Source organism: Salmo salar, chromosome ssa19 (genome assembly GCF_905237065.1).
Source record: "Salmo salar chromosome ssa19, Ssal_v3.1, whole genome shotgun sequence".
Lineage (NCBI taxonomy): Eukaryota > Metazoa > Chordata > Actinopteri > Salmoniformes > Salmonidae > Salmo > Salmo salar.
In genome coordinates, this window is record NC_059460.1 from 70457175 (window position 1) to 70481703 (window position 24529).

The window sequence follows — 24529 nt, forward strand, 5'->3', positions numbered from 1 at the left end:
ACAATAAGTTGGGTGAATTTTGGCCCATTCCTCCTGACAGAGCTGGTGTAACTGAGTCAGGTTTGTAGGCATCCTTGCTCGCACACGCTTTTTCAGTTCTGCCCACAAATTTTCTATAGGATTGAGGTCAGGGCTTTGTGATGGCCACTCCAATACCTTGACTTTGTTGTCCTTAAGCCATTTTGCCACAACTTTGGAAGTATGCTTGGGGTCATTGTCCATTTGGAAGACCCATTTGCGACCAAGCTTTAACTTCCTGACTGATGTCTTGAGATGTTGCTTTAATATATCCACATAATTTTCCTACCTCATGATGCCATCTATTTTGTGAAGTGCACCAGTCCCTCCTGCAGCAAAGCACCCCCACAACATGATGCTGAAACCCCCGTGCTTCACAATTGGGATGGTGTTCTTTGGCTTACAAGCCTCCCCCTTTTTCCTCCAAAATTAACGATGGTCTTTATGGCCAAACAGTTCTATTTTTGTTTCATCAGACCAGAGGACATTTCTCCAAAAAGTACGATCTTTGTCCCCATGTGCAGTTGCAAACCGTAGTCTGGCTTTTTTATGGCGGTTTTGGAACGGTGGCTTCTTCCTTGCTGAGCGGCCTTTCAGGTTATGTCGATATAGGACTCGTTTTACTGTGGATATAGATACTTTTGTACCTGTTTCCTCCAGCATCTTCACAAGGTCCTTTGCTGTTGTTCTGGGATTGATTTGCACTTTTCGCACCAAAGTATGTGCAGTAGACTATTGTCTGTACATATTGGTCCTAGCATTGTTGCTTCTGTCTGTAATAGTATGGGTTAGTATGGGTTTATTCTCCTACGCTGTGTAGGAGTGTTGCGAATAAACCCATACTAAACCCATACTATTACAGACAGAAGCAACAATGCTAGGACCAATATGTACAGACAATAGTCTAAAGACTAGGAGACAGAACGCGTCTCCTTCCTGAGCGGTATGATGGCTGCGTGGTCCCATGGTGTTTATACTTGCATACTATTGTTTGGAAATTAGAAATACATCCACAGGTACACCTCCAACTGACTCAAATTATGTCAGTTAGCCTATCAGAAGCTTCTAAAGCCATGACATCATTTTCTGGAATTTTCCAAGCTGTTTAAAGGCACAGTCAACTTAGTGTATGTAAACTTCTGACCCACTGGAATTGTGATACAGTGAATTATAACTGAAATAATCTGTCTGTAAACAATTGTTGGAAAAATGACTTGTGTCATGCACAAAGTAGATGTCCTAACCGACTTGCCAAAACTATAGTTTGTTAACAAGAAATTTGTGGAGTGGTTGAAAAACAAGTTTTAATGATTCTAAGTGTATGTAAACTTCTGACTTCAACTGTATTTACAACAGACACTATTTAGCTCCAAACAACAAGACATCAGGATTTTTTGCCACTTACATTTACCTGCACGTACAATAAACATCAGAAAGAAAAGCCCTTTCTTCTAAGGTAGAACTAGCAGGAGAGAAAAACATTTTGGTCATCAGAATGAAAACTACAGACTGGTATTACGGTAAGTCCCTGGGAAAAAGGCTGCTGATTGGCTAATATAATTATGATGATTGGCGTGACCTTATTCCAATAGGAAAACTAAAAGAAAGTTGGAGTCTTGGAAAAGAGATGAGCTGGCCGTTTTTACAACAATTTTCTTATTGAGATGCATTACATTGAAAATTGAACACGGTCAGGTGTGAGCTGTCTCTTTAAGAACATAATGTTTGTGAGTAACAGCATGCAAGAGATCAGTTATTCATATGATCATTGATCTCCTGAAGAAGCTATCCCTTTTCATTTAATTCTGTGCACCCATATTTTTGGATACTCTGGTAAAGTTACCAGGTTATAGAGCTCAGCAGCTTGTAGTCCTAAAACCGGGAAATTAGTTATCTCAGGTTTCTTCAGCCATCCCTATGGGGAAGGAATAGGGTTTTGGAATAAACGTTGAAATAATGTCTGAGGTTAACACAGTTAATGTAAATTGTCCGCTGGCGATTTTTATGAATTGTTCAGCAGTCTAATGGTTTGGGGGTAGAAGCTGTTGAGGAGCCTTTTGGTCCTAAACTTGGCGCTCCGGTACCGCTTGCCGTGCAGTAGCAGAGAAAACAGTCTATAACTTGGGTGACTGGAGTCTCTGACAAATTTCTTTGCTTACCTCTGACACTGCCTATTTTATAGGTCCTGGATGGCAGGAAGCTTGGCCCCAGTGATGTACTGGGCCGTTCGCACTACCCTCTGTAGCGCCTTACAGTCAGATGCCGAGCAGTTATCATACCAGGCGGTGATGCAACCGGTCAGGATGCTCTCGATGGTGCAGCTGTAGAACCTTTTGAGGATTTGGGGACCCATGACAAATCTTTTCAGTCTCAAGAGGGGGAAAAGGTTTTGTTGTGCCCTCTTCACGACTGTCTTGGTATGTTTGGACCATGATAGTTCGTTGGTGATGTGGACACCAAGGAACTTGAAATTCTCGGCCTGCTCCACTACAGCCCCGTCGATGTTAATGGAGGACTGTTTGGCCCACCTTTTCCTGTAGTCCACGATCAGCTCCTTTGTCTTGCTCACATTGAGGGAGAGGTTGTTGTCCTGGCACCGCACTGCCAGGTCTCTGACCTCCTCCCTATAGGCCATCTCATCGTTGTTGGTGATCAGGCCTGCCACTGTTGTGTCGTCAGAAAACTTAATGATGGTGTTGGAGTTGTGTTTGGCCATGCAGTCGTTGGGTGAACAGGGAATACAGGAGGGGACTAAGTACACACCCCTGAGGGGCCCCAGTGTTAAGGATCAGCATGGCAGACGTGTTGTTGCCTACTCTTACCAGCTGAGGGCGGCTCATCAGGAAGTCCAGGATCAAGTTGCAGTGGGAGGTGTTTAGTCCCAGAGTCCTTAGCTTAGTGATGAGCTTCGTGGGCACTATGGTGTTGAACGCTGAGCTGTAGTCAATGAACAGCATTCTCACATAGGTGTTCCTTTTGTCCAGGTGAGAAAGGGCAGTGTGGAGTGCGATTACGAACCATGGTGGAATTACTGCCTACAAAAAGACGGCATTACTATTTCTGTCTATTAGCTTGCTAACTGAACAAGTTGTAAACAATGGTTAGCGGACCGCAAGTAGTTTTAGAAAGGCCCAGGACATGGTTTATGAATGTAATAATGCACTGCCAATGCGCGATAGAAAGAAGAAAAACTTAGCAGTGGTCATATGGGTCCTATCTTTGAGTAGTTTTCTCTACTAAGTAGGGCTGGGAATTGCCAGGGACATCACGATATTATATTATCACGATACTTAGGTACAGATACGATATGTGTTGCGATTCGATGTTCCAAACAAATTCCTCATCAAATTGCTCATCTGCTTCAGAGGGACAAGAGAGAGCAATGAGAAAACGAGTTTTGATCAGTCATGGAAATAAAAGGAAGGACCCTGGAAAAAAATTGTGGGAGGAAAATTAGAAAGGCGAGAGAATTAATGTTAGAACGATTGATGGAGGGATGAAAGTTGCATGGAGTAATTGCATCCCAATAATGGGAGACAAGATCAAGCAGAGATTTAAAAAAAAAAGGAAAGGTAGAGATGAGATTGGGCTGTCAGTCACGGTACCATACGTGGTTGTGTTATTGTAGTTGTAGGAAATGGTTTAGCTTAGGGACAGGGTATTGACTTGGGCGCTACTTCACAACAGAACCGATCACTGTAGGCAGGGTTCCCATTTACAGGTTTATTTGGGGAAATAAACAATGACGCCAAAAAACGTGTGTAGCCTAATGAAAACGGCAGATACAGTATAGGAAAAATGTTCTAAACATTGACAACACTTTTATTCGTTCGACAGGGGTAGATTTTTATTTTGTCAAACTTTCTTTATTGTGACAAATAATGGAAATTGTGTTTTTCGAATAGATTATGATTGCAGAATAATTTAAGGTCCTACACAGTGCACGTGATGTCATCAATGATCAAGCTCCACTCCACATGTAATTATAAATACCTACAGCTGCTAAATCTATTTTTACAACTTTAAAAATAATGGTTCTTTGCAGGACAAGGATTTTCCTGACTTTCAAGAATCCTGAATTGATTCACCTTGTTTTTTCGTTTGGCTAGCAAGTTTCACCATTGAACTATTTCAGATCTACAGGAGTGTACATTTCACCATGACACGGACTGTGGTGATACCAATGATTTATACAGTATAAACCCTGGATTGCTGTTGCTATGTATTCGCCAATGAGAGACTTTGAAGTCACCGGTCAGCCATATTGGCACTCACCAGTAGCTGTAGTCCTCCATAGGAATTTATGGAATTCTACTGCATTTCATTTAAATGTTTCAGGAACAAAATTATGAGTATTTAGGATTTGTTTTGTACTTGTTCACAGTAATATTAGTTCTTTAAAAACAAAACGACAGAGGCAGCTCATGGTAGAGAAATTAACATTCAGTTCTCTTGCAACATCTCTGGTGGACATTCCTGCAGTCAGCATAACAATTGCACACATCAAAACATCTGTGGCATTGTGTTGTGTGACAAAACTGCACATTTTAAAGTGGCCTTTTATTGTCCCCAGCACAAGGTGCACCTGTGTAATGATCATGCTGTTTAATCAGTGTCTTGATATACCACACCTGTCAGGTGGATGGATTATATTGTCAAAGGAGAAATGCTCACTAATAGGGATGTAAACACAAAATGCACAAAATTTGAGAGAAATATGCTTTTTGTACGTTTGGAAAATGTCTGGGATTCTTACATTTCAGCTCATGAAACATGGGACCAACACATTACATGTTGCGTTTATGTTTTTGTTCAGTGTAATTTATTAGCAGGGTTTCCCAAACATGGTCCTCGGGATCCTAAGGGCTGCACATTTTGGTTTTTGCCGTAGCATTACACAGCTGATTCAAATACCCAACTAATCATCAAGCTTTGATCAATTGAATCAGCTGTGTAGCGCTAGGGCAAACACCAAAACATGCACACGTTGGGTTCCTGATGACCGAGCTTGGGAAACGATGCACTAAGGTGTCTGTAACAGAATAAACGTTGCAGAAACTAATGTAGACATTTGGTAAATGCATTTCTATAGTTTGCAAAATATTTTTTACAATGGTGGGGCAGTGCCAAGATGGAGGTGCTTCAATACAGTGCCTCCTGTCAGTCATCTAGTGTATATATAAATATTTGGGACAACTGGGGAGAGAAGGTGATGGCAGTCAGAAGTCTGAGGTGTGGAGATATGCTGCCATCTGTTGGTGAAAGACAGTACAGCAGATGCATCCTTCAACTCTAGCCCATAACCACTGAGGGTGAAGTTACCCCTAGACACTGATCCAAGGTCTGTTTTGTGTTCTTCCCCCTTATGGTTCAAGTCAGGATTCTTTGAGGCACAGGAGGTTGGTGGCACCTTAATTGGGGAGAACGGGCTCGTGGTAATGGATGGAGCAGCATTAGTGGAATGGTATCAAATACATCAAACACATGGTTTCCACGTGTTTGATGCCATTCCATTTGAGCCGTTACAGCCATTATTATAAGCCGTCCTCCCCTCAGCAGCCTCCTGTGGTATGAGGGTAAAATGATCCTAGATCTGTTTCTGTGGGCAACTTCTACCTGGATCGTCCAATTGATTAGTCACTTCTAAAGGTGTAATGACGATGATGAGCAGCTCAGCTACACCAAGTCAGTGAGACTGGGTGAGGGTGTGTGCAGGCCTTCTCCCATTGTCAGGAACTCTGCCCAGTTGCCACGGAAACCATGTGAGTAGACTCCCGTGTCAACGACGAGGCCCCAGTAGTGGCTGCGGGCGGTCTTGTCTCGGAGGGCGGTGCGCACCTCTCGCTCCGTCACGTTGTAGCTGACGTTGATGAGCTGCAGGACCAGCAGGTGTAGCAGGCCACCCGTCACTATGCTGCTGTACCACGCACAGGTGAAACACAGTGCCGAGCTGGAACACACACACACACACACTTTAGACACTAATATTACTCATATATTCCTGAAAATCCCTAGCCACTAGCCCACAGCCCTTATTTTTGGGAATCAGATATGTGTTAACAAAGGGCTAAGGGGAGCTTACACCCTATTGATAACATCAATGTTATTTATACAGATCGGCTAACACCAATGTGAAAGGGAAGGGGCTATACACACACACACACACACACACACACACACACACACACACACACACACACAAAGCTGAGAAAGAGACCATTTGTTACAGCGCTGAATAGTGGACAATACTATACAGTTACACTACAGGGTCGTTCCACCTCAAAAAGCACAAGAAAGGATTTCAACTCCCACCATCTGAAATTTGTTCTGAAATTGTTTTGGTTGTTAGAAATAGATAAGATTACCATTCCTAGAATATTATTTTGTTGAAATATAATTTGATCTTGAGAAATTAAGCTAATTGATTGCAACCAGATTGGCCATTTTAATGTATATGATTCATATGATATTAAATAAATGTAGTACATATAGAGAACTGATTTTTTTTTAACAGTTTTTCCTTGTTAGAGTGGAATTGGTGTGGGTTGCTTTTGACAATGTCTTTGGATTCCTCATGTCTTACTCATTGTTTAAAAAAAATAGGGTCCAAATCAGATGTTAGGTAATATTTTCATGTAATATTATATGAACCATATAAATTAAAATGGACAATTTGGGTGCAATCAATTAGCTTAATTTCTCAGAGATCTAATTATATTTCCAACAAAAATATGTTTCAGGAATGCTGATCTTATCTGTTTCTAACTACAGAAATGATTTCAGAAGAATCTGAGATGGTGGGTGTCATGGCTTGTTGAAATGACATGGAACGATTCTACACACACATCACATCAAAACGCACATCATCAGCAACCAGACACATTCACTCTTACACAATAAACCCGGCAGAGCCACATTCAGTAACTGCTCTGTAAATCTGGGTCAGTGCTTGATAAAGAAGTAGGCCTGGTTGGGTGAGATACGATGATGAAATCTCTTATAGAAATGTTTATTAACCTACATTACCCCTATAAATACCTGGCTATTTCAAAACCTCACAGCTTAAATGTCCCAGATAGAGAAAATACTGAATTGATGCAATTCAAAATTCTGTGTTCCCTTATAGAATGACCAGGAAGCCATTTGGCTGTGTGCCAGTGGGTATTTTAGGACACTATTGACCAACACCGCCTCATTTCACAGGCTCATTTTAGCCTCTAATGCCTAAGTGTGTGTGAGTGAGCTAATCATGTGTGTGTGCATCATATACTGCAAATCAAATCAAATTGTATTCATCACATACGCCAAATACAACAGGTGTAGACCTTACAGTGAAATGCTTACTTACAAGCCCTTAACCAACAATGCAGTTTTAAGAAAAATACCAACAAAAAAAAAAGAAATAAAAGTCACAAATAATTAAAGACCAGCAGTAAAATAACAATAGCGAGGCTATATACAGGTGGTACCGGTCGAGGTAATATGTACATGCAGGTAGAGTTATTAAAGTGACTATGCATAGATAATAAACAGAAAGTAGCAGCAACGTAAAAGAGGGGGTGGGGGGGGGGCAATGCAAATAGTCTGGGGAGCCATTTGACTAGATGTTCAGGAGTCTTATGGCTTGGGGTTAGAAGCTGTTTAGAAGCCTCTTGGACCTAGACTTGGCGCTCCAGCGCTGGAGTCTGACAATTTTTAGGGCCTTCCTCTGACACCGCCTGGTATAGAGGTCCTGGATGGCAGGAAGCTTGGCCCCAGTGATGTACTGGGCTGTCGCACTACCCTCTGTAGTGCCTTGCGGTCAGAGGCCAAGCAGTTGCCATACCAGGCAGTGATGCAACCAGTCAGGATACTCTTGATGGTGCAGCTGTAGAACCTTTTGAGAATCTGAGGACCCATGCCAAATCTTTTCAGTCTCCTGAGGTGGAATAGGTTTTGTTGTGCCCTCTTCACGACTGTCTTGGTGGGCTAGGACCATGTTAGTTTGTTGGTGATTCTGGACGCGATTGTGTGCATGGTGTGTGTTAGCGCTCAAAAACCCATCTTCACTGTATGTTGGGTTTTCAGCCGTTACATTTGGCTCCGTGTAAACTACAATTACGACGCTGTGTTATAACGTTTAGAAAACATCAATAATCACTGCTTTCTAAACGGTTTTTGAAACATATGCTGATATGCCCCTTATCTTTCATGTCAGCGGGAAAGAATCTTTCAAATAAAAAATATACAATTACTGTAGCAGTTTTAAACAGATCTATACACTGTGTGCCTCCAGCTGAGGAACTACACTTCCTCCCCAGTTAGCTTACACACAGGTGTTTGGAGCACACTAGATAGCTGCCACCTGTGCTAATCAGCTATGTCTTCCTGTAACATGGAGATATGGCCGTGTGGGAACACTAACCCAAACCCTACAAAAGGTGTGAAGTCATTTACCTTTTTTATCCCTGATATGAAAGATACGTTCCTTATGTTTCCAAAACAGTACCGCAAGCGATGAGTTAGAAGATACTGTCGTCAATAGGCGCTATGGTAGTTAGTGTCTACAAATGGGGTAGGTGTGTCCTGTGCATCCCTGTTACCTGTACTGATTGTAGACGCCTGGGCAGTAGAGCAGGGCGCTGAGCAGGTTCTGTTGGGGACACACGCTGCGCAGCACCAGACTGATCCCATACAGAGAGGTCAAAAGGAAGAGGAGGAGTGTCGACAGGAAGCTGCGGTGATTGGCCTGGCCCACACAACTATTTATCCTGCCACAGTGGCGACATGACAGACACGACACACAGAAAGACAGACAATACACAGTACTGAGACCATGCGGTTAAACCAAACACACAAACACACAGCTCTGATTTGTAATTTGGATGAGAGCATCTGCTGCTTAACGACTACAATGTAAGAGTTACTTAGAACCCATGATTACTCCAAACACACACACACACACACACACATCTGTACGAGTAATTGAATTATATATATTTTTTGCACGATTGTGTGCGTTACAGATCAGTGTGACTCAGAAACACAAGCCTATGGCTGATGACACAGAGGCAAGATAATGTCACTGATAATTGCTTAAACATTGCTTCTTAGGCCTGGCATGACACTGCTTAGACATGGCATGTGTACTAAATTACAGAGAAGGGCCTCCTTTTCAGACAGACAGAGGTGTTTTAAGAGGACCCACCAGACACAGTGGTGGTCCAGCCTCAGGACACAGACACCACAGATCCTGCAGTGTCCCGCCCTGGGGGGGCCGCACCACCCTGCACGTAGAGCACCACTTCCTGCTCCGCCCACTCTCCCTCTGCTCCACCCCTTGGCCCTGCTGCTCCGACCCACTCCCCCGATTGGCTAGCACCACTTCCTGCCCGACCCCGTTGAGGCCGGTGTTGGCGGGGTCTCTGTCCAGAGGTGAGCTGTGATAGGTCACTGTGCTGTGGACGTCGGCCGTGTGAGGCCGTACGTAGCCGGGCTCTCTCTTGGTGTGGATGAGTGAGGCCAGAGTGAGGGCCACCCCAAGGGTCACTGTACCCAGCTGGGTCAGCCCTGTGATGCCAAACTGGATGAAGAATATTTAGCTAAGAGTGTGAAGGTAACTGGCCGTAGATGGGTAAGCCACTCCCTCACCTGTCACAGGCATCGTCCAGGTCCTCACAGTCACAGCAGCAGGCTGCCACATGGCTCCGCCCCCCCCTGACGGTCCACATACTCACAGCAGCACAGAGGCTCATCCAGCTCCAACGCCTTACTGGCTCGCTTCTTCATGACAGACAGCCAGTCAGCCTGGAAGGTTTTCAGTCTCCTGCAGAGATGAAGGGTGAGCGAGTGTGGGTTGGTGTGTGCGTGTGTCCTAATCTTATGGGGATGCACATAGATGGAGGTAAATGTGTGGCAGGGAGTCGTGGTTAACGGTCCTTTATAACAATAACCTCCTCAGTCACAGGAAGCAAGGTCGATGCCTCCCGAGGGACCAGATAAATTAGACTATTTATTTTGCTCAGTGCAAACCACCCCTTCTGCAGTGGGAGATGTCTTGCAAATGATGGAGGCTAGGAGGAGGATGAGAAGGGAGATTCATTGTTAGCTCTATATGGTATTGGCTGTAATTGGAAATCCGAACCAACTGATTTGAGCGGAGAGGCTCGTTTCTCGTGGGTCTCCAATGCGCCCTTGCGCAGAGGACATTACTACCAATTTGGGCTCGACCGCGTGGCGACAAATTGGGCTGTCTTCCAGCTAGTCTGTGAAGGGGACTGCTGAACAGCCTATCAACCACATATGTTGTGGCATTCGCAGGCCAATGGAATTGCCATGCAGTAAAGGCCTTTCCCTCCTCAAAAGGTTACCAATTTCCTAGAAAATGAAGCCCACGGGTTTAATTCTGGGTTAGCCTATACAGAGAATAGTGAATGCATTTAGCCTTGATGTTTTTGCTACTACCAATCTAATATAGATTGTTGTAGCCTCTGGGCAAGTGCCCGGTTGGTATTCCGTTATGATTACTACAAGTTTGAATAGCTGGCTAGACTAACTATCAATGTAAAAATGATTTGCTGACATGGCTAATTGAGTGACTGTCAGTGCCTGACATAAGACAAAAACTACTGCTGCATTTCGAAATGGCACCTGGTGTACTATACTATACGCATTAGTATGTTGAGACAAACGGAGTACCTAAAAAATGTTTTGGGACCGCTTATGCCTGGAACCTGCCCTGAGTAACAGACAATTAGACAACCTGCTTAAACCTCTGGATACAATGTCACCGTCTTGAAAGTTGATACCAAGTAGCCAGCCCATCGTTGCGTAAAGGATAGCGGGCTATCATTTGACTCTACTTAACCCCGTCGTGAATAGAACAGACATGTCACGTGTAATAGAAAATAACAACTGGTATTCATGTAGTTTTATGAAAAGCCTACAGGTACCTACTTCCGTAAAAACCTACAGGTACCTACTTCCGTAAAAAATGTAGGCTATTGTACATTAGGAACTGCCTACTGAACTGGCTAGGAAATGAGACTGGCCTCAAGACAACGTTGCTCACAACCGCACCTGCCTAAAAATGCAAACTGAATGTAGCTATGCAAATCACGTAGCCTACCTGCCCGACTGTCCTGATGGAGGTTTATTCTAATATGTTGTTAATCCAACAAGGTATGTAGGCTATTTCGTCTCCCTTCCGATGTTGAAGTCATTCCTATCCCAGACCGCGCGCTTCACTGCTGTAGAGGCTACTATGGAAAGCGCTGGAACCCTATAGTCACCCCATTCAACTTTTCAACACATAGTATTTTCCGCTGGTATGTATGTATGTATGAAGAGCGGACAGAGGTCCACACATAGCCTACTCCTCCTCTGTCGCTGGGGTTGTCTTGTCAGTAGGAGGCAACATGACTGCCTGTGCTGTGGAGTGGCGGAGTCCGTTTCTCCTTCATACTTCTGACGTCAATAGAGGAGGTAACCCTTTATTTCCCTCAAATGATTTTTTACCAATCTGAATCAAGACAAGGGTACTGTCAGTCAACAATAGCATGTTCAATTAAATACGCAAACATTAAGCTTATTTTAACTGTTCAACCCATAGACATATTTTCTAACGAAAATGTATGCACTCATGTAGCGCTGGATAAGAGCGTCTGCTAAATGACTAAAGTGTCAAATGTTATGGGGAAGGCTATTTTGGTTCCCAAAGCCAAGTTGTTTCAGAAAAGGTCAAAGATCAGTTGTTGGCAAAGTATAGTCTATCAACTGGAGAGCTAAGGCTCCTTTCTGTGACATTGGAGGTGTTGAGCTATGGTGGATTTCCTATGATCTGGAAAGAAGCCAATTGGATCAGATCAAAAGTATTTACTTCCCCGGTTTGTTTAATCTCTGTTGTCTCTTCTGACAGAGTATATTTAAACAGCCACAGCAATGATGCCAATACATTTTTAATGGTTTTACACAAGGACTTTCCTCAACTACTGTAACTAAATATACTGCATCTTGGTTACAAGTCTAATAGTTTTACTACAACCAGGCATTTGTACTGATAGAGTGAAGTAACCTCAAACTCACTCGCACACATTCACAAATGTGATTAGAGCAGTAGGTTAAAAGTAGAAAGATGGGTTATGCTGACTGTAGAGTGCTTTTAGCCTGGCCGTGATCATAACATGTCCCTTATCTTACAATACATTGAGAAGACTAACACGGCAGGAAAGTGTTTCTTTATTCAAAGCAACAATACATTACATCTTTGTCTAACAAATGTACAAAATAGCCAAAAAATTATACAGTGTGTGTGTGTGTATAAACTATTCACATCCAATGGTTCACATTGATTCCATGTAACAACGGTAAGAAGATTCCTGTGCTTTTATTTAAAAAATAAGGATGGGCGTTACATAGTCTGAAGCTATACCGCCACACACAGAAATGAGTGGTATATGCTGCACAAAATGAACATTTGTCATTGTAAATTGTAATTTACAATAATAACAATTCAAACAAAGTTAACAAGGCACTAGTGTGGATTCAACTCAGAGTCCAGACCAAACTTGTGGTGGTCACATTCTTATAGTGAACTACACAAAAGCAGTGCAGCGTTTTAGTGCTGTGGCTTCTTGAATGGGTGTGGCATGTGGATGGAATATTAATTCCACAACAGCCACTAACCCTCTAGCCTAGCCTACATGGGAAAGCTATCAGGATTAACAAAATGTAATCAGTATTATTCAATCGGGATGTTTTGGTTCTAACCAAATGCTCCTGAGAAAGTTCACCTGGGTCACGTTCAGTGGGGTGCAATGTTACAGAACGTTCAGATAAAAAAATATTATGTAGAACAAACTCATGTAGAATAAGGTTACATGACAGGTCTATAAAAGGCATTTATATCTGCAGCGTTCAGAACATTGCACCCTTCTGAACACAACCCTGATATTGAGGTCTGCTGTACATCTACAAACCAGCTGAAAAACCCCAAAACATCCAAGGCTAGCATTTTTTTTCTCTTCTCAACTCCATACTTATTCACATTTTCACAAGAGCAGAAACCCATGGGCATTAAAAATAAACTATTAAATTACTTTCTGAAAGCCTTCTAATTGAAAAAAAGATTCAAAATTAATCTAAAAACCATAAAAAGTACACAAGGCACTGTGCAAAAAGTAAAAATATTTCATGGATTCCTTACATTGGCCCTTACTTACATTCATTTCTATCAAAACATTGGCTCTCATCTGCTGATCACACCATCGGCTCACATCTGCTGTGATTGGCTTGTCAATCGAAGGGGTACGCAGTGAGGCATGCAGTAGAACTTCTTACTTAATCACAGTAAACCCAGCACCAACATTAAGGAAGAATAAAGAACTACCAAACTGAAAACAGCACCCTACATAAACCCCAGTCCACCAGTCGTCTCCCAGTGATGGTTGGGAACCTTTTTCTTCCTCCACAGCGCAGTGCCGACAGTTGAACTTTAATAAGAATTTGTTCTTGACTGACTTGCCTAGTTAAATAAAATAAAAATTAAAAAATCCATCTACCTGGTACCACACTATTAAAGGCCCTGGGACTTGAACAATTGTTGCTCTCAGTAACAAGTCTGTGCATGAGTCGTCCCTTTAGCAACACCCCTGGTTACGAGAGAGTCCTCAGAGGCGTGTCCCTGTAGCCTTTACAACCCCAGGCTTCAGAGGGCGTAGTGAGGTCGCCAGGTGTGACGGTGTCACTGCAGAATTGCTGTTCTGTTGGTTACAAATTTCTGCTGAAGCAGCGACAGAGAACTGCGGAGCTATGGGGAAAAGAGGGGGGGAAAAAACTGTCATTGTCTGTACAGACACAGAAACACCTGCAGGAGGAATTCGGGAGCCTGTAACACAAACATAGCTGGTCGTTTGACTGACCTGCTCCAATAGGTTAATGGAGTCCTGCAGCACTGCTTTCAGCAGCAAAGTCTCCTCTCTGGTCCTGTATGTTGGGGCCGGTTCGGGAAAGAAGTCAGCAGCAAAACTGAGGAGACAGACATAGTCAGCATGACGAGAGAGAGAGAGAATTCAACAACAACCCGATGCTGTCAGATCATTGATTACTCCAAGAAATGATGAAAGAAAGTTTTTCCTGACTTGGATGCATGCTAAGGGGACGTGGCTAACCTGCAAACCAATATACTGTATTTATTTTCTAATTGATTATAATTGTTAGGGTTAGGTGTTTGGTAAAGTTTAGGTTATAGATTGTCTGGCGTTTCCTACTAGCACTGACTTTGCTGATAGCTTCTTTATTGAGGAAAAATGTACTGACTATGACTGTGATATGTGGTTGTCTCACCTAGCCATCTTAAGATTACATTTACGTCATTTAGCAGACGCTCTTATCCAGAGCGACTTACAAATTATAAGATGAATACACTAAGTCGCTCTGGATAAGAGTGTCTGCCAAATGACTAAAACATCAAATGTAATGTGAAAAGTGCAGGCCGTCGCCCGGTGTGCAGCAGCCTACCTGCTCTCGGTCCTCTCCCGGAGGTGGTGCTTGGTGCTCAGGTACATGCGGTTGGCCACATCCTCCATGGCCCACAGCTTAAAGAACAGCCCCAGGTTCAGTACTGTTAGAATCAGCAGACTGGGAACACACAGCCAGAGAAAGAGGCAGTGAGGTTTCTGATTACCTGGCTAAGTTCAACACACACCTAGCTAATATACTGCACCTAAGTACTGTTTGAGCTCATGAAGCAGAATGTACTCATAGCAAGCGGTACCGGAGCGCCAAGTCTAGGTCCAAGAGGCTTCTAAACAGCTTCTACCTCCAAGCCATAAGACTCCTGAATATCTAATCAAATGGCTACCCAGACTATTTGCATTGCCCCCCCTCTTTTACACTGCTGCTACTCTGTTATTATCTATGCATAGTCACTTTACTATGCATAACTCTACCTACATGTACATATTACTAGTGATGCACCGATATTACATTTTTGGCCGATACCGATATCCAATATGTTCCTTGCCGGGGAAAAATGATACCGATATTTACAATTTTAGCAGCCTTTTAAGCATTCTACTACAATTAAATAGTTAACACACACACAGATGCAAGAGGCGTCACCACAGTCCCTGTTCAAATCCAGGCTGTATCACATCCAGCCGTGATTGGAAGTCCCATAGTGCGGCGCACAATTGGCCCAGTGTCGTCCGGGCCATCATTGTAAATAAGAATTAGTTCTTTACTGACTTGCCTAGATAAATAACAGGTTACACACACCACACTGACCAAAAAGTTACTTTGTTGGCATTTACGCATGTCCCCATTACCAGTAAAACATAATCAAAACCTATTTCTTTCACTTACTTGCTGTTTCGTTGTTCAGTCGTTTCATTCTCAACCAGGATTTCTATGGAACGCCGTTTGGGTCTTTGCGTCGTGTCAAATAACACGACATCTGTTTCAGTAGCTATATAGTTAGCTAGCATCATTCTACTATGTATTCATTTGGATTACTGTCAATGACACTTATTTTGAAGGCAAACCGCAAATTCCACTATTGTGCCTAATCCTTACTGTGGCTAGCTTCACAACACATAACCCGGTGCGGTAGAGCCTCACTAGCCAGATGAAGCTAGCTGGCTGCTTATAACGTTAGCTTTGGGCAACAGGGTTAAGTTGCTGACTAGCGATTTTATTTTCATGAACTGAAGTTCAATTTCAATAGGCGAACAACAAGTGGCAACCTAGCTAATACTTACTCACAAGGATTCCTAAATCATTGCTAAGAATAATGAAAATGACTGCAGGTTCTACTGGTCATTGTTTTCAGGCTGGTTGTATTGGTGCTAGCTAGGTACCAAGCTAAAGCTAGCTACCCCAGAAGTTGCGGTCGAACAAACTATGCTTTATTACCAACACGGTATTGTAAAGATATCGTTCGTGGCTGGTGTTAGCATACTTTTTTGTACAGCTTTGACACGCAAAAACCCAAACGGTGTTCCATAGTATGTATGTCATGAAGCTAATAGCAGTGACGTTATTACTGTGTAACTCCGGTAGGGAAACATCTGAAAAATAGCGCACTTGGTAGTGTGTACCGGCACTCGACCAGTCGGCTAAAGCCAACATCACCCATGACAGAGAACGCTTGATAGTCAAGGGTGATGAATTCCATTATCTTGGCTTTAATGGATTTCGCCTTCGAGTTGTCTCGCTGAAATGTTGTTACTCTTTGAAATAACGGCTCGATCCACACAGCAGACATTGTGGGCTAGGTTAGGAATGTTGTGTTGCACGTATAGCGCAAAATTGTACGTGGCGTCATTACGTCACGTACCTACGTTATTTGGGTATGCACGTCAGTTTAGTCATCGGTTTTGCACATCGGGGCGTTAAACTAGACATCGGCCAATACCGATGTTGGCATTTTAGCTCATATCGGATGATTCCGATATATCACACATCCCTACATATTACCTCGACTAACCGGTGCCCCCGCACATTGACTCTGTACCGGTACCCCCTGTATATAGCGCCGCTATTGTTATTTTACTGCTGCTCTCTAATTATTTGTTACTTTTATTTCTTATTCTTTTTAGGTATTTTCTTTTTAAACTGCATTGTTGGTTAAGGCTTGTCAGTATGCATTTCACTAAGGTCTACACCTGTTGCATTTGGCACAGGTGACAAATAACATTTGATTTGAAGAAAGTACACACACAGAGACAATAGAAAAGGTTCATGATGATTTACAGCTACACCGTTTGAGTGTTGACTGGTGGTGTCGACTTACATGACACTCATCCCAGCTATGATGGTAGAGATGTTCCATCGAGGTGGACCCTTCATATCTATGGGATCTGACACACAACCGGGAGAGAGTGGAACAGCTTGAACGGAAGACATATGACTGTGTGTCTATTGTAGGTCATTTGACTGATTGAGTGTTTGTGCAATGCACTCATATAGTATGTGTAATGTTATCCATGTGTCAGAAGATGGTTGTTAAATAAACAGAACATGTATGTACCCGTCTTGCCCTCTCTGTGGGGGTCTAAGTCGGGCTCGTATTGCTTGCTGGGCTTCAGGTGCTCCTGTAGTGTCCGACTGAACGTCCTTCTCCGCCAATGACGCAACCCGCCAGTCATCTTACCGGAGTCTCCGCATCCCTGGTTCAGCTCCGCCTCCTCTTCCATCAGCTCAGATTCTGTGATGACAAAGGAAAAGTTGGGTCAAATGTCTTGGAAGACAGGGGTCAATAGATGACTAGAGGTGGTAGGGGTGATGTAGAGAGGACTGCCGTGTAGTCTGTAGGGAGGTTGGGTGCTAATCGACATCTCATGAGGAGAGTTGGACTGTCAGTGTGAGTGCAGGGCTTTGATTCAGATCTAAACTAACGAGACTGGAGAGGGTGAGTAAGAGAAGAGCAGAGGAAGGGTAGGGAGATTGGTCGTTATACAGAATAGGAGAGAGGGAGCTGGACAGAAACCAGTGAAGCACCAACATACAAAGAGAGCATGGGCCTATTATGGCTAACCCAACACTCACAGGCAGAGAGACTAATTGGAGATTGAGAAGTGGTGAGGCAGGAAGACCAGCTCTCAGAGGAAGATACACTCAGAGAGATCAGCCAAACAAGAAGGAGAGACTTGAAGAACTACAGAGAAAGAGGGGACAAGACATACAGATATTCTTAAAGATGGAGTGGAAAGAGAGATATAGAGAAGGGTGAAGAGATCTCCAGGGCTGCAGCAGCCTACTGCCCACCCAGGTGTCTGAAGTAGTCCTCCAGGCCACTCCAGGAGTTCTTGGTAATGAAGGACTTGACCAACCCCCACGGCTGCTTCTTATACTTCACATCAGTATACACCCTGAACACACAACACCAGCACATCAACTCTACAGTTGTAATTGAATAGTAATCAAATGATCTATATTCACATTCTGTAATGTGTAATTAGTAACCATAAACTCTGAAGTACCAAACATTTAGTATTTATTAAAAGAAGTCTGTCAACCACTGGACACAGCAAATAAGTGCTATGAAGTCACAGACCTAGGATATGAGAAAGGAGGCTTTATGCCACTAGAGGAATGACTCCAATAAAGCTGAAAAATGTCCTGGAGGGCTGTACAGACAGCAGTGCTGATTTTCACTCTGACTAAAAGCTATCAGGGAGAAGGGAACCAACAATACATCGGACCGCAATAGTTGGAAGTGAATTGACCTTTCCTAGGGGATATTGATTAGTCTTTGACACACAAAAACCATGTAAGAGGCACATTGCACTGAACAAAGAGACCGTGAGCGCAGCGAGAAGCTCAACCCCAATACCCTGAAAGTCTTTACCCTAAAGTAAACTGAGCAGATAACAATGTCGAAAGGCTGTGATGTCTCTGCTGCTCACCTGAGTCGACATTTGCGTTTGGAATGGCGGATGATACAGTAGCGGTTCTGAGTGTAGAAGTAGTCGTGGTACGGGACGTCATGTGTGTAGACCTCCGAGTCGACGAGGTAGTACTGACCTTCCCTGAACTCCTTGTACAGAATCTGACGGGGCAACAGAGGAGTTACACACACTCTGGAGAAAAGACATTCCACACACCAGCACACACTACTAAAAACCCGCCACACGCCGTGCAGACCTGGGCTCACCTGGTTCTCCGTGGCGGTGGAGAACTTGCCCACCAGAGGGTTGGTGATGGTGATGGTGTAGTTGAGACTCCTCTTCATAGAGCCGGACGCGTCACTCTGCCACCGTGTGAGGACGGCATCTGACAACAATCACACGTGTTTTGTGTTAACCTATCTACTACTTTATTTGGTCCCACATTAGAACAACGCTCGGACAGTCACACTTAAAAATAGCTTGTGAGGTCTAGTCCGTCTTAGTCAGAGGAGAGGACTGTGGCTTATAACAGGGTGGATGGGGAGATGACTCACTGGTGATCTTCCTGGCATTCATGAATCTTCGTATGAAGTGGGATTCGGTAAAGAGCAGTTCAAACATCTTTTCTGCACTGATGTTGAAAACCGTATTCACATAGAGCCTGCCATGCTGCTGGGAGACACTCACCCTCTCCTCTACAGGAGAGGCAGGGAGAAAGATGGGGGGGGGGGGGGGGGTTAGCATGATCTCAGAGGACTGCCTCTACAAACACATTTAACAGGTCACTAGCATAAAACAAAAACAATCACTTTAAAGTAGCATGCATTTAACAAACACATTTGAGGGTCAATAGTACTACCATGTACATGCCTGTTGGGTAGAACCAATAAACACACAGTGGGGGTTAATTCTCACCCTCCTCTGCACTCTCCGAGCCGCTCTGTTCAGAGAAGCGGTCCAAGTTAGAGTTGAGGTCCAGAGAGAGCTCAGAGCGCTTGGAGACCCGCTCCGGGGCAGAGCGGTCCAGGGATGGGTCAGGAGTACACCGAGACGAGGTGCTGCAAGCATCATCCTGTAGGACACACAATGGCAATGTCACTCTTCCCTGACTATGGAAGCCTTGCTATAAATGCCATCAATCTGACTGGTCATTCACTTGCAATACTCATTAGACAATGAAGAGAATATGTGGAGACAACATGACTCTAAGGCGATTACTTGATATCATCCAAGCCTTGTGTGAGAACTTGTATTTAACCTTTATTTTGACAGGGAGTCAATGCTGAGACAGAGGTCTATTTTCCAGATGAGGCCTGTATAGCACCACAATACACATGAAAATACAATAATCACATTAAACTACACATTTATATACAGGTTATTATACACAACAAGCAAAACACAATCTTCAGTAAAAAGTTCCCCTAACAACCTTCTGAAACGCCCTAGAGGCACCAATTCCTCCCATTTTAAACTGTATTGTAGATCATTCGGCACGTAAGGTGCAAGGAAATTATAGGCTGATTTAGCTAATTCTCTAGACACCAAAGGAGTCTCCAGAGTTAACCAACCCTGTGAACGGGTTTGATAACTTGTCATTTTAAATCTTAACAGTGATGTTAGATAAGTCTGAAGTTTGTGGAGCAGGGGTTTGTCAACAAAAAGAGTAATGATGTGATCTATGTGACTTCAAAGAGGTGTCGTACCGTGTTTCCTGAGTGGATGGAGCTCTGTCCGAGGGGTGAGGGTAGGTCCTCTCCCTGGGGCGCAGTGGGCTCAAAGGAGCTCTGATCCCCCGGCTGGAGGCGCAGAGTAGACGGCCTCCCAGAGTCCTCTCCACCAGGCCTCACAGTCATGCTGCCATGGACCAGGTGGGTAAACAGGTTGAAGAAATGTGTCAGTTAGACAGATGTAGGTGAGTGCATGTTGTTGTTCTTTGTGCAGAGAGAGAGAGCGAGAGAGCGAGAGAGAGAGAGAGAGAGAGATCCAGGTGTGTGTGTGAGTAGTCATCCTCACCTGGTGTGTTTCTGCGTGGTTGATTCTGCTGATGTCTGTAGACTTTCTATCTCTACAATCCTCAGGCCCAGGTCATTGCCATAGTGCTGCTTGACCATCTGCCACAGCGCCAAACTACTTAGTGGCTAGGAGAGAGGGAGAGGAGCTTGGTACACAGCAAACAGTGGCACTTGAATAGATTTCTGTTATCATGGAAAAGCAACTGCTTTCCTGGTAGTGTCACCACCAATCAGCTTTTTGTAGGTTATAACGTGCGAAAGCTCAATCAAAATAAAAAATTATAGGATGAATTCCTCTATCTGGTTTCCTGTAACATGATAACTATCTTCCACCTGTGCATGAATCTCACACCACCTCCAGTGTCCTAGTTTCAATGAAACAAAACAGCCCTAACCTGCTCCTTACTCTACCACACTGATGTCACGGGATTAAAAACAATACATGCAGTGTGGATTACATTTAGCTCCACCTTTGATTGGAATTCAATTATGACTAGACCATTTTTTTTAAAATACAATTTTATAAAGAACTGACAAAAATATTGCTGGTACCATGCTCATAGTGAAATTGTACACTGTAGCTATTGACTAATAGCTACAAAGCATAATGTTTATGGACACCATGATGCGCCCCCCCCCCCAAAAAGACCCAACAAGTTATTTAAAAAATACGTGAATGGGGGAAAGGGGTGAGTAATAAGGAAATGTAGATTACATAAAAAATCATTTGAGAGATTGAACAATCGTTGATCACTTACGAGTCAAAAGAAAACAATTTAATATTATTTCCCATGCAACAGAATCAAGTCAAGAAAGCGGCCATATGGAACCACGGTTTCTTTAGCCTAATCCAAACTGTGCACAGCTAATCATAATTTAGATCAACATCTGCCACTTGCTGCCAATCAAGTAAAAAAGTCAATTTTAAAGTTGTTTTACTTACTTTGTAGCTATTTCGCTCTTTCCCAACAGTTGTTACGTATACCTGCCTGGCAGCTGGACTGAACTATAACCTGTGCGCCGTCACAAAGCAATCAGGAAGTTAGGCGCTTTGCCCAACAATAGGAACAAGAGCGCTCCGCCCATTTATAGAAAGATAGATAGCTTCGATAAAAGCTCTATTAGATGCCAAGCTCGTGAACGTTCAGTGGCAACGGAAATCAGATCTGTTGCCCTGAAGAATGGCGAGGTAACGAAACGACAGCGCTTTCTCGGGGGCAGGGCGTGTGTCTTATGCAAATTAACCTTGCTAGCCACACCTTTGAGGGGTCATTGAACCTTACCTTCATTCGCTAACTCCCGAGCCACACCGGTGTTATTGTCGGGTTGTTGTTGACAGCTTCATTCCCTTGGTCCACAGTTTTCCATATTGCACTAGTTGCCCCTATAAATTGCATTTATTCTAGGTCCTAATATGTTTTACTTTTATCTCAACTTTGCTATCAAAAGAGCTAGTACGTTATAAGAAACAAAACATTATGAATATTCAGCCTGCCACTTCCCCTTGTATACAACATAAGAACTGAATGCCATGGTAACCTCGTTTAGGGACATGGGGCCAGTCTGGGGGGCATGGTGTTCACCCAGGACTGATCAGATAAGAACAGTCAGCCAGGGTAAAGTCACAGAAGCCTTGCATACTACATAAGAATCTGGACAGGTAGCATGAAATGACAGACTAGAGCTATGATCACCATGGATACTACCTGGTTATCTAGTAGTTGGCGTCCATGCAACTGGATCAGTGGGAGAATCTCAATTACATACTCCTCAGGTCCTCTCTCCACGCCTCCTTCTCAACACCCATTGGAGGAGAAAGTCAGTGGGTTTGGGACCTCTGGCTTTTCCATCCAATGGGTTTTGAGAAGGGGGTGAGGAGAGGGGACGCGAGGAGTATACAATAAAGATTCTCCCAGAGCCATTCGATGAGATATTCTCATTTGGGCAAAATACCGTCCTTTCTTTGACTCCTCCGTCCTCTCTCCTTCATGACCTGGAAACCAATAAGTGGTCGAGGAGAGTGTCAATTAGTTAGTAGGCGAATGGAGGCGTGTCCTCGCCACCTCGATGGCTTCCTCCCGCTGAGGAAGCACAGGAGTATTCTACCGGAGTCCTTTGCGGAAGAGTTTAGAGATCCGCCACAACCCCTTTATATCAGCTGTTTACTCGGAGGAGAAAAGCATGCACATATTTAAAAACAATATGCTACTTTTTATGCTATCTTTTTATCTATAAAATGTCCCAACTAGGCCTCCCGAGTGGCGCAGTGCTAGCTGTGCCACTAGAGATTCTGGGTTCGAGCCCAGGCTCTGTCTCAGCCGGCCGTGACCGGGAGGCACACAATTGGCCCAGCGTCGTCCAGGTTAGGGGAGGGTTTGGCCGGCAGGGATATCCTTGTCTCATCGCGCACTAGCGACTCCTATGGCGGGCCGGGCACAGTGCATGCTGACACGGTCGCCAGGTGTACGGGTGTTTCCTCTGACACATTGGTGCGGCTGGCTTCCGGGTTAAGTGGGCATTGTGTCAAGAAGCAGTGCGGCTTGGTTGGGTCGTGTTTCGGAGGATGCACGGCTCTCGACCTTCACCTCTCCCGAGTCCGTACGGGAGTTGCAGCGATGAGACAAGACTGTAACTACCAATTGGATACCACGAAATTGGGGAGAAAAAAAAAAATGATATATATAAAAAGTCACAAGTCTTTTTACTAACCTACACATTTCATTAGGTACTCCACCTCTGTAAACATCATTTGCATGATGATGCGCAAGTGAAGGATAGTCATTTCATACAAGTGCATTTGTTTCCACATTTCCTCTCCTTGGTTACCTTTGACCTTTTTCAAAAGGAGGGGAGGACGGAGGAGTAGAGCAAACCAATTGAGAATCTCCCCAGTTTAGCTTATTACCATACTATTGTCCTATTATTTCCTTATTAGCAAGAGTAAGATTGAGTGAGGGGAAGACGATCCTAGATCTGTGCTTAGCGTAACTCCTACTGTTCATATAAATATCCTTGTCATAGAAATGCCCTTCTTTAATCCCAGCCCCCATCCCCGCAGGAGGTCTTTTGTCTTTTGGTAGGCCAACATTCTAAATAAGAATTTGTTCTTAACTGAAATAAAGGTTCAATAAAAAAATGTAAATATAAACAAGTTGCGCACTTTATGGGGAATAGGGTGGCATTTGGGATGCAACCCCAGTGAGTGAGGTGAGGTTATGAAGTCGCTGAACTGTGCCTCACCTTGTCCATCAGAGTGTTCTGCCACATCCGGAACACTCCCTGGTAACTCTTCTCTCTGGCTGAGAAGGAAGTGAAGAACAACTGTAGGGAAGAGAGCGACAGAAGCTTGTTAATATTATTGCAGTGATAACCATCCATTGGTTTGCATTTAGGACAGACAGAAGGGATGAGTAACATGTTATTTTGTCAGTGCTGCAGCTGTAGACCTACCCCTGAGGGGTTAAACAATGAAAAGCACAGGGTCTCTTAGCTCTGGTCCAGGGCGTTGGTGCAACTGTCCAGGGATATCAGAACCCAGGTGGTGTTTGAGTGACTATACTGTACCTTCTCTGAGTCTGTGCAGATCTGAATGGCATTGGGGATCATCCGTGCTGTCTTCTCTCTGTACATGGCCTTGATGTCCCTCAGAGTCAAGGCTATCTACGACAATATAGCACAGTGATGACCTCCAGAGTCAAGGCTATCTACGACAATATAGCACAGTGATGACCTCCAGAGTCAAGGCTATCTACGACAATATAGCACAGTGATGACCTCCAGAGTCAAGGCTATCTACGACAATATAGCACAGTGATGACCTCCAGAGTCAAGGCTATCTACGACAATATAGCACAGTGATGACCTCCAGAGTCAAGGCTATCTACGACAATATAGCACAGTGATGACCTCCAGAGTCAAGGCTATCTACGACAATATAGCACAGTGATGACCTCCAGAGTCAAGGCTATCTACGACAATATAGCACAGTGATGACCTCCAGAGTCAAGGCTATCTACGACAATATAGCACAGTGATGACCTCCAGAGTCAAGGATATCTACGACAATATAGCACAGTGATGACCTCCAGAGACAAGGCTATCTACGACAATATAGCACAGTGATGACCT

The 24529-nt window shown here is 43.9% G+C and overlaps 2 protein-coding genes across 3 annotated transcripts; both read right to left on the reverse strand.

The window, feature by feature from the left end:
• Window positions 1–4765: 4765 nt before the first annotated feature.
• Window positions 4766–9821, reverse strand: zdhhc23b (zDHHC palmitoyltransferase 23b). Its single transcript, XM_045701939.1, is given in 6 exon segments — window positions 4766–5968; window positions 8601–8768; window positions 9206–9273; window positions 9275–9593; window positions 9649–9716; window positions 9718–9821. Coding segments are annotated over 6 exon segments (966 nt in total). The 5' UTR covers window positions 9787–9821; the 3' UTR covers window positions 4766–5694.
• Window positions 9822–12218: 2397 nt separating this feature from the next.
• On the reverse strand, window positions 12219–24164 carry LOC106579449 (protein Aster-C). Of its 2 annotated transcripts, XM_014159359.2 has the most exons (14): window positions 23966–24164; window positions 23642–23722; window positions 20403–20527; window positions 20093–20243; window positions 19302–19458; window positions 18941–19081; window positions 18653–18771; window positions 18405–18547; window positions 17764–17867; window positions 17027–17203; window positions 16790–16856; window positions 14515–14634; window positions 13917–14022; window positions 12219–13804 (listed from the first exon to the last, which is right to left on the reverse strand). In XM_014159359.2, the coding sequence occupies exons 1-14, from the start codon at window positions 24029–24031 to the stop codon at window positions 13739–13741; spliced, it is 1623 nt and encodes a 540-aa protein (XP_014014834.2). In that variant the 5' UTR covers window positions 24032–24164; the 3' UTR covers window positions 12219–13738. The 2 variants fall into 2 exon arrangements, with proteins under 2 accessions (XP_014014834.2, XP_045558614.1); XM_045702658.1 differs by lacking the exons at window positions 23642–23722; window positions 23966–24164 and adding an exon at window positions 21345–21643.
• Between the last annotated feature and the right edge of the window lie 365 nt (window positions 24165–24529).

What these genes read in the sequence shown, in the direction of transcription:
- LOC106579449 (XM_014159359.2), bottom strand. Translation starts at nt 24,031, where the DNA reads ATGTACAGAGAGAAGACAGCACGGATGATCCCCAATGCCATTCAGATC. An exon ending in CCATCCACTCAGGAAACACG is followed by an intron (nt 19,459 to 20,092) that starts GTACGACACCTC and finishes TGTGTCCTACAG; the next exon opens with GATGATGCTTGCAGCACCTC. An exon ending in GAATGCCAGGAAGATCACCA is followed by an intron (nt 18,772 to 18,940) that starts GTGAGTCATCTC and finishes GATTGTTGTCAG; the next exon opens with ATGCCGTCCTCACACGGTGG.